We start from the raw sequence: 10,767 nt of genomic DNA, 5'->3' as shown, positions 1-10,767 counted from the left end.
TGGACTGAATGACGTCTTGTTATAGATTAAAGTCAGGCCATTGCACACTACATAGGCCTGGAGCTTCTGGTGAACATCACCGATTAAGTCACTGTTTCTCACCCAGTTGTGGTCACTTTGTGCGGGCGCTCTACAGTTATATTTAACTGTCTGTCAAAATATCTAATAAATATTTGAAGATGCAAATCCTCAGCTATTGATCACTGAAAGGTACACCTAATGGCCCAGACCTGACGTACATGTACCACCAAAGAACCGACGACTAACTGGCTAAGGCGGGAATGACATCTGACTTAACACCATGATAAATGGGTTAAGTAAACTATTGCTATCGCCAATCTACAATCTACAGGAAATCTACAAAATACAGTGGGAGGCGTTTTATTTCAGCCTACAGTACCGATAAAAAGAGCACGTGTGTTATGACACACTGTCACACATCTGCTATATTTCCCAATCATTTATCAGAAACTATTCAGTGAGAGTGAGCATTGGTTTGCGTATATGTAGAACTACATTATCGTGTACATACAAATCACAGGTCTAACATTTTGATTCGTGCATGGCGTCCCTAGCAACCATGGCTTCTAAACAGGGCAATCACATGGTCATCTTTAACGACGTGGTCGTGCGCACAGAATTCAACCCTGAAAGAAATGAAAAACGAAACAGAAATATTGATTGAAAGTGCCGAGTCATATTTCTGCTGGTCTTGTGACATAATCCTGGAAGTATAGGCTAACACAAAACTATGTTATAGGGCATTTAAAAATGTGAACAAAAAGTGACAAGTGTGGACGAAAAGAGTATTGACAATTTTTATCAGTTTTTTTTAATAAACGTTGCACGGATCCAAAGCCATGTTACCTTTGATTAAATAATTGTAGTTCTGCAAATTTTCCGGGAGAATTTCACACAAGACAAATGACAAGTTTTGGTAAACCAGTTTCTCTGAATTCCGCTATACTAACAATTCAGAAGTCAAACTACAGCATCTTGGAATTCTGCCAGGTACCGGGATTTGATAATCTGCCATAGGGACTGTGATAGTACCGGTATAAAAATGGCGAAAACTGGTTACATATGCGAAGGAAGCTTGTACAGCTTTTTACAACAAGGCTATTTGTTGTAGCAGTAGCATTTACATGCCCTGTGGTACTATATGTTTTCATTGAGTGTCGCCAGGATAGTTAGCATCAGCTTTCATAGCCTATGGTTGTTTTGTTTCGCCATGCTAGTTAGAATCAGCTTAGCCTATGATTACTTTGTGTCACCATGGTAGCTAGCGTCAGCTTAGCCTTTGATTGCCGTGTGTCGCCATGTTAGTCACCAACTTAGCCTATGATTGCTTTGTGTCACCATGGTAGTCACCGTCAACTGCATATGATTGCTTTGTGTTGCCATGGTAGTTAGCTTCAACTTAGCCTATGATTGCTTTGTGTTGCCATGGTAGTTAGCCTTCACTTAGCCTATGATTGCTGTGTGTCACCATGGTAGTTAGCCTCAACTTAGCCTATGGCCGCTTTGTGTTGCCATGGTAGTTAGCCTCAACTTAACCTAGGATTGCTTCGTGTTGCCATGGTAGTTAGCCTCAACTTAGCCTAGGATTGCTGTGTGTCGCCATCGTAGTGACCGTCAACTTAGCCTATGATTGCTGTGTGTCGCCATGGTAGTTAGCTTGATTGCTTTGTGTCGTCATGGTAATCAGTGTCAACTTAGCCTATGACTGCTTTGTGCTGCCATGGTAGATAGCATCAACTTTGCCTATGACTGCTTTATGTTGCCATGGTAGTTAGCCCCAACTTAGCCTGTGATTGCTTTGTGTCACAATGGCAGTTAGCCACAACTTAGCCTATGGCCGCTTTGTGTTGCCATGGTAGTTAGCCTCAACTTAACCTAGGATTGCTTCGTGTTGCCATGGTAGTTAGCCTCAACTTAGCCTAGGATTGCTGTGTGTCGCCATCGTAGTGACCGTCAACTTAGCCTATGATTGCTGTGTGTCGCCATGGTAGTTAGCGTGATTGCTTTGTGTCGTCATGGTAATCAGTGTCAACTTAGCCTATGACTGCTTTGTGCTGCCATGGTAGATAGCATCAACTTTGCCTATGACTGCTTTATGTTGCCATGGTAGTTAACATCAACTTAGCCTAGGATTGCTGTGTGTCGCCATCGTAGTGACCGTCAACGTAGCCTATGATTGCTGTGTTTCGCCATGGTAGTTAGCGTGATTGCTTTGTGTCGTCATGGTAATCAGTGTCAACTTAGCCTATGATTGCTTTGTGCTGCCATGGTAGATAGCATCAACTTTGCCTATGATTGCTTTGTGTTGCCATGGTAGTTAACATCAACTTAGCCTATGATTGCTTTGTGTTGCCATCGTAGTGACCGTCAGCTTAGCCTATGATTGCTGTGTGTCACCATGGTAGTCACTGTCAACTGCCTGTGATTGCTGTGTGTTGCCATGGTATTTAGCGTCAACTCTGTCTATGATTGCTTTGCGGCTCATGGACCTGATTTATTTTTGGACAACTTAGTCGTAATTAGTGGCACTGCGCTGACTATTTGATGGGAATAAACGTGAAATATATTCCATTTGCAACTTGTGATGAAAGGTATAGTATTCATCACAAACTTCCATGAGATACATTTATCGCGCAATGGAGACTCAGGTCCAAGCTGGACTGTATTCTCTTGCAATACATGTGTACTATATATTCTGTGTTCTCAGAAATGTCACGGCAAAGTAAAATGGACTACATTCTGAGAACTGAAAATTACATCAGGCGGGAAAGGTTCCCCATTATTTTTTAAAGCGTGAAGGCATTCCCAAAACTTCAGCTACTATTACGATAAAAATGCACAAAGCCAAGAGAGCTAGTTCCAACTGACCCATTTAAAATGGAAGGAGACACCTTGGAGGAGTAGGAAGGAAAAAGGGTGTCTTAATATAAATGTTAATCGTTACTGTGACGAGTGAGAATAAATACAGCTTCTTCTTGTTCAGCCGAATTTAAAATTTGATAAATATATTTTGTAAATATTACTTTTTTTTACATGTTCCTTCATCTCGTTGATTTTAAGATCAGCATGGCGCGTACCATAACATGCTCACAACTGATTTAATCATGTGTGTACTTACATACAATATGTATATCTTATCTTAACTTTTGTGACGTTTTACAGCACTGTTATCTTGGCATACTCACGAATGCTCGCTGTCTTCAGGCTTTACAGTCACCATGTGAAATGCCAGCTGTTTCAGGGCAAATAATCCTCCCAAACCATCGGTCTTGACGAATTTCACCTTGATTTCTTTAACGGTACCGACATTCTTCTCCGAAACAATTACGTGGTTTTCTACTTGTCCATGCCGGAAACGTTCGGATTTTCTGTGGAAGAAATACATGGAGTATTCTTGAGCACTTTTCCAGTCATTGACAAAAAGGAATATAAATAAATGCAATGTTTGGCGCTTAGGCAAGCTACCTTTGGTATACTCACGTATATACCCTATATATGTATATATGTAGAGTGGTATATGTCATGTATATGTATATACGCAGGGTGGTATATGAGTGTCAGCACCCACTCGACCTTTGTCACCTCAGTAAGTTAATGTACACGTACTTGTTGAACTCGATGTATGAGGACTCTCCGCCCGACCCAATCAGTTGGATGAAGATCCGCCCGTACCCGTCCCACATCTTGTCTGCCAACTTCACTTCTACGTAATACTGTGCGCCTGTAACATACAGAGTAATGGGCATTTCTTTCTTTATGGACTGTTTAGCAGGTTTGTGTTCTGGCCACAGATTTGTGATCTGAGCACAGGTTTGTGATCTGGGCGCAGATTGTGATCTGGGCACAGGATCGTGATCTGAGCACAGGTTTGTGATTTGGCCATAGGTTTTTGTTCTTGGTGCAGATTGCGATCTGGGCAAAGGTTTGTGATCTGGGCACAGGTTTGTGATCTTGGCACAGGATCGTGATCTGAGCACAGGATTGTGATCTGGGCACAGGATCGTGATCTGAGCACAGGTTTATGATTTGGCCACAGGTTTTTATTCTGGGCACAGGATCGTGATCTGAGCACAGGTTTGTGATTTGGCCACAGGTTTTTGTTCTTGGTGCAGATTGCGATCTGGGCAAAGGTTTGTGATCTGAGCACAGGATTGTGATCTGGGCACAGGATCGTGATCTGAGCACAGGTTTATGATTTGGCCGCAGGTTTTTATTCTGGGCACAGGATCGTGATCTGAGCACAGGTTTGTGATTTGGCCACAGGTTTTTGTTCTTGGTGCAGATTGCGATCTGGGCAAAGGTTTGTGATCTGGGCACAGGTTTGTTATCTTGGCACAGGATCGTGATCTGAGCAAAGGATTGTGATCTGGGCACAGATTTGTGATCTGGCACAGGATCGTGATCTGAGCACAGGATTGTGATCTGGGCACAGGATCGTGATCTGAGCACAGGTTTATGATTTGGCCACAGGTTTTTATTCTGGGCACAGATTGCAATCTGGGCACAGGTTTGTGATCTGTGCACAGGTTTGTGATTTGAGCACAGGTTTGCGATCTGGGCACAGGATTGTGATCTGAGCACAGGTTTGTGATTTGGCCACAGGTTTTTATTCTGGGCACAGATTGCAATCTGGGCACAGGTTTGTGATCTGGCCACAGGTTTGTGATCTGGGCGCAGGTTTGTGATTTGGACACAGGTTTGTGATCTGGGCGCAGGTTTGTGATCTGGGCATAGGATTGTGATCTAAGCATAGGTTTGTGATTTGACCACAGGTTTTTGTTCTGGGCGCAGATTGCGATCTGGGCACAGGTTTGTGATCTGGGCGCAGATTTGTGATCTGGGCACAGGTTTGTGATCTGGGCACGGGTTTTTGTTCTGGACATAGATAGTGATCTGGGCACAGGTTTGTAATCTGAGCACAGGTTTGTGCTCTGGGCACAGGTTTGTGATCTGGGCACAGGTTTGTGATCTGGGCAGAGGTTTTTGTTCTGGGCACAGGTTTTTGTTCTGGACGTAGATAGTGATCTGGGCACAGGTTTGTGAGCTGGGCAGAGGATTGTGATCTGGGCACAGGTTTGTGATCTGGCCGCAGGTTTTTGTTCTGGGTGCAGATTGCGATCTGGGCACAGGTTTGTGATCTGGGCACAGACTGTGACTTGGGCACAGGTTTGTGAACTGGCCACCAATTCGTCATCTGGATGGAGGTTTGTCATATGGGCACGGGTTTGTGATCTGAACACAGATAAACTATTGTCAACAGGAATTTCCAAATTCTTGTGCGCACAGGAAGGAAATGTGATTAACTAGTTAATGACCATGCAGTTACAGTAAAACTGTTAACATAACTTTATGATAACTTATCGGAACCATACGATTTCATTTCTGTTCTTTGTTTTCTGCATATATATTTGTTTGTACGGCGATTCATCAAACTGTCCATCGGCAAGGTTAGTCAATTAATTGTTCACTGAAAGTAGTTCAGGATGAAATTACGTTTCTATTTTTATTTCTATTTTACGTGAAAGTTGATTGCTACTGATAAACTGTTTATACAAATTCGGGCTCCCTGCATTGCAGTTGAATAGTATTAGTATCGAAGGCCGTACTCAAGTTCTTAATTCACTTCCAAGACGGTGGTCATATACAGCGATTTGAGTGTTTCGACTGACCCACGCACCTGACCCACGCACCTGACCCACCTTCTGACTTGAAGCCGCAGTAGCATGCGGAAAGGCTGGGTGATTTCAATACTAATTCATATCGAATTTTTTGAATATGGTCAGAAAGGAAATGCATATACAGTTACATGTTAGTGCTTACCGCAGTATGGTTCTTTTTCAAGGGTATTCAGGTAGTAGGATCCCTTATGGGCGGGCTGAGCGTGGAATCCCATGACTGGGCAGTTATGGTGACTGCAGCTGAAACAGTCCCCGGATTCGAACTTGTGATAATCTGAGCAGGTGTATCCCTGTAGGGGGCAGGCGCTGGGGTTGATGGTGTGGACGTAGTAATGGTGGGCACGTGAGTGACTGCAGGAGACGTCGCCGGCAGCGGCTAAGGAGAGAAGGAAAGAAATTACAGTAGGACTATACACGCAGGATTATATAGAGAAACCATTTTTTCCGTTAGTCTGTGACATGGATTGTCTGTTTTGGGGTTTTACATTACTTTAATATGAATATCAAAGCCCACGCACTCCTGACTTTGTGTGTAATATAGTCAAGGATTTCTTCCATATTCTTCATACAAACCTGATATACAATGCCAGTAAATTATCTACTAGTACGTGTACCTGGATGTGTTTTTACTTTGAAATGCATGAAAAAACCTTTAGAATCTGAGAAATATGACAGCAAGCGCACTAAAATGCTAAACACACATAATTTTAACTTGATTTCTAACTATTCCCTTAAATGGGATGCCTGCAAAGTCTTCATAACTCATTTGGATATTTACATTTTCGTATGCACCCTATAAATTCATGCGACAAATGTATCACAATGAAAACAGAACGTGTTCCACAAGTTTATTTATTTATTTATTTGATTGGTGTTTTACGCCGTACTCAAGAATATTTCACTTATACGACGGCGGCCAGCATTATGGTGGGAGGAAACCCACGGCCATCCGCAGGCATTGGCATCTGCCATTGCTGGCAGACCTTCCCACGTACGGTCGGAGAGGAAGCCAGCAAAAGCTGGACTTGAACTCACAGCGACCGTATTGGTGAGAGACTCCTGGTTCATTACGCTGCGCTAGCGCGCTAACCGACTGAGCCACGGAGGCCCCCTGTGTTCCACAGGTAAACGTCAGTCCAATGCCGGTACACATTTGTTCATAAATTCAGTAAAACATGTACTGTTATCCAAGATGGAAGTCAAACGTGCACCTTTTATTTTGCCGTTCAAGAAATCCTCTATGGCCCCGATTATGTGTCTCTCCTCACAGCCAGGCTGGTTGTTCCCTCCATTGGGGTAGAAGTCCACATGCCCACAAGGTTTTACCATTCCATACCCTGTAACGTCAACAGAATCTTTATTATACACTTAAACAAAATCGCTTGGAATTCATTCGATAAACCAGAGAGTGTAAAGATTGAGTGAAGATTGAGTGAAGATTGAGAATGAAAGTAGTACCAGACTTGTCAGACCAGTGAAAGATCCAGACAGGAGCTGGGAAGTACTGTGTCAGACCCATCGTTTGAAAGGCTGACAGGCCATCTGTCATGTAGGCCTATTCGAATCAGGCGTCCGGTTAAATGATGAAAGTAACTGGATCTAATTCGGTCATTAACCGATAAGAAAGTTTCCACTTCCCAGGGGAATCTGTTTGTTGTTAAATATGAAAAAATGATAACAACTGATATACACAGCTTTGAGAAACTATTAGCTCCTTTTATTTCTTATTTTTTATTTGTAACTTGCTTCTTATTTGTAACTTAATTTTAATTTTAGTGTTTGGCTTTTATCAAGCAAGGTAAAATATTTTAAAGCCAAAACCCTATAAATGCAAGAAGTAAAAGAAGTTAAATTTCTTGCTGTTAAAGATTTTAAATGGAATTTTTATACACTAATAGTATAAAAAGGGTGTTGGAAGAGAGAACATGTGTGTATATTGCCCAGAAAAGCAAAGATGAAGCATGTGATAATGGTAGTTTTCCGGGCAAACTGTCCCATTCTTATTCTCTCCACGTTAGCCTACCTTCAATGCCGATAAACTTGGTAGCATCAGTGTGAATGACGTCAACAAAATTGGCATCGGAAGGATCGAGTCTGACCGTGGCGTCGTGATCCTCAAAGAACGGCTGCGCCGGATCCAGACCTGGAAATGACATCCCAAAACAACAATTCAGTCGGTTGATAGAATAAAAGCAAAGACCTGTCCGGCAACATCTCTAAGTAAATTACTGGCAGTGAAACTTTAATGGTTAGAGTTGTCAGTTACAATTTGAACAACTCTGGTCAAAATTCTTTATTTCTCTTTAGCATGGTACGTTCTCTATACACAATGACGATGTGGCCATGTCACACTCTATACAATGACGAAGTGGTCATCTATACAATGTCTATACAATGACGAAGTGGCCATGCCGCACTCTTTACCGCACTCTATACAATGTCTATACAATGACAAGTGACCATGTCAGACTCTATACAATGACGAAGTGGCCATACCGCACTATATACAATGTCTATACAATGGCGAAGTGGCCATGCCGCACTCTATACAATCTCTTTACAATGGCGAAGTGGCCATGCCGCACTCTATACAATCTCTTTACAATGACGAAGTGGCCATGCAGCACTCTATACAATCTCTATACAATCTCTTTACAATAACGAAGTAGCCTTGTGATTTTTTCTCCATAAGCTCGATTCAAACAAGTCTATCTAATGGGTTTACGCTTTTGTTCTTTTCTGTATATTTGCTACACAGCTAAATATTGTGAGAAACATGCTCCACTACATTCAACATGGCTTATACCTTATGCATGCTTTCTCCCAGTTTATGAACCCTACTTTACCTCATTCGGCCCCTGCCCTCAAATTCGGGAATAAACACATCTCATTAAAATGACCAGAAGGATGTACTTAGGGAGAAGTCACCATACATTTTGGAAGCTTGAAGGACAATCCGTTATGCAATCATCTCACCGCTAATGCGCCCGAGTCCGTGAATCTTGGAGCCCGCGTAGCCACACGCCTGTGCGCCCAGGCTGTGACCAATCAGATGTACTTTCCCATAATTCATATGGAAGTGGTCATGAAGGTACTTGAGGATATGAGCGATTTCCGCCCCGACTACTATGGTGTTTGCCGCCGCCACATTGTAACCTGTTTTAGCACCATGCCCCCAGTCAACCACGATTACATTGTAGTCACCCTGCAATGAAGCTTGGTTAATTAGTTCACAGAATAATGAACTGGCTGACTGACGGACCGTCTCACAGATTCTTCCACAGATCGTATATTGAAGACAATCTTTAATCTTTGTCGAGATTCAAAGTTAGATGCAGTGTTGATCAGTTGCTTGATTCCTGTTTTAATATTGCTTTTTTGATCAGCTTATTATTTAAATCATCAGTTGATTTCTGTATTGATAAACTGAGTGATAGGTTGTATAATTTAAATTCTTTGACAAAAGACAGAACCGCGTAGATTAAAGTACGTGTATATCAGTATGTTGTGTGCGATTTTGGACTCTGTTCAAAGGGCAGTCAAGTCCAGCTCATGCTGGCTTCCTCTCCGACCGTACGTGGGAAGGGCTGCCAGCTACCGGCGGATGGCCTTGGGCTTTCCCCGGGCTGTGCCCGGTTTCCTCCCACCATAATTCTGGCCGCCGTCGTATAAGTGAAATATTCTTAAGGTACGGCGTAAAACACCAATCGAATAAATAAATAAATCAATCAAAAGAGCTGTCGATACAGATAAAGAAAAGAATACCTCACTAAGTAGAGCGTTCCTCATTTCGGTCAGCCATGACGTCGTAATGTTGTTCATATATCCGTGAACGATCATTATTGTTTGCCTCGCATGGCTGAAATGGGCTGATTCTAATCCGGCTGAGTGTCCTGTAAATAAGGATGGTATGTCTATACAATGACGAAGTGGCCATGCCGCACTCTATACAATGTCTATACAATGACGAAGTGGCCATGCCGCACTCTATACAATCTCTTTACAATGACGAAGTGGCCATGCCGCACTCTATGCAATCTCTATACAATCCCTTTACAATGACGAAGTAGCCTTGGGATTTTTTCTCCATAAGCTCGATTCAAACAGGTCTATCTATGGGTTTACGCTTTTGTTCTTTTCTGTATATTTGCTACACAGCTAAATATTGTGAGAAACAAAACAAAAAATCGGCAAAAGATACGGTAACACATATATGACGTTACATCTTTTAACTTTCACAAATTTGGGGGGGGGGGAATGAAAAAGGCATCAACGAGATGAAAAAGGTTTCACTTGCCAGCTTCAATTTCGGAGTGGTGGCCACGTGTGTAGGCGTAAAACGTCGTCCTTATATCGCTCGGTCGCATTGGAAGAACGAAGTGTTTGAAATGACCTTCCGTGGTGAAACAGCCCAAGTCTCCATAACACACAGAAGTGGGAGCGGCTTGGTTCTCGGGCCATAGGAGCAGTACACAGAGCGACAGGAGCGTCAATGATGGTAACGACGCCATGTTGGTTCAGACTCGCCGAAATCGAACTGCGATGTGTATGGCCCGAGGAGTTGTAAAAAAAAACTGAGAACCCAAAGCTACCCTTCTATTACGCCTACGAACAAATCGGCTACGGAGAAAGATAAGATTACCGGTCTTTTAGACATGAATGCGTTATTGCCTATGCTTCCATATGTAGCCTTACTGATAAGACAGGATTTTTCACTGTTGAGAACGGCAAATGTCACTTAACCGGTAAATTCTTCGTGACATAGAGGTGGGAAGATTATCTAGTACAATCCACGGTCTAAATTCATACAAAAGCAACTACCGTACTTTTTCTTCTTTTACTCTCTTCTGGTTTAAAAGAAAAGACAACACTAGAGCAAATGTATATATGAAGCGATAAAGTATCACACATAAAGCTGTACCTATTAAATCTTGTGATGTTGCATAACTGAGATATCAAAATTCAAAGTAAACATTGAAACATTGTGAAAACTGAAAGCGTTATTACTGTTAATGAGTCAGGCGCAACCCTTGTTTTGCCTTTCAGCCATATGAACTTCTGCTATACG

The 10,767-nt window shown here is 42.4% G+C and overlaps 1 protein-coding gene across 1 annotated transcript; it reads right to left on the bottom strand.

Moving 5' to 3' along the window:
* Positions 1 to 416: 416 nt before the first annotated feature.
* Positions 417 to 10,325, bottom strand: LOC135479523 (pancreatic triacylglycerol lipase-like). The gene is made up of 9 exons (XM_064759394.1): positions 9,997 to 10,325; positions 9,465 to 9,592; positions 8,676 to 8,904; positions 7,723 to 7,842; positions 6,911 to 7,036; positions 5,842 to 6,075; positions 3,628 to 3,742; positions 3,207 to 3,389; positions 417 to 647 (listed from the first exon to the last, which is right to left on the bottom strand). The coding sequence occupies exons 1-9, from the start codon at positions 10,208 to 10,210 to the stop codon at positions 572 to 574; spliced, it is 1,425 nt and encodes a 474-aa protein (XP_064615464.1). The 5' UTR covers positions 10,211 to 10,325; the 3' UTR covers positions 417 to 571.
* Between the last annotated feature and the right edge of the window lie 442 nt (positions 10,326 to 10,767).

The sequence above is a fragment of the Liolophura sinensis genome, chromosome 12, assembly GCF_032854445.1.
Source record: "Liolophura sinensis isolate JHLJ2023 chromosome 12, CUHK_Ljap_v2, whole genome shotgun sequence".
NCBI classification, from domain to species: Eukaryota; Metazoa; Mollusca; class Polyplacophora; order Chitonida; family Chitonidae; genus Liolophura; species Liolophura sinensis.
This window is presented reverse-complemented; position numbering and strand designations above follow the sequence as displayed.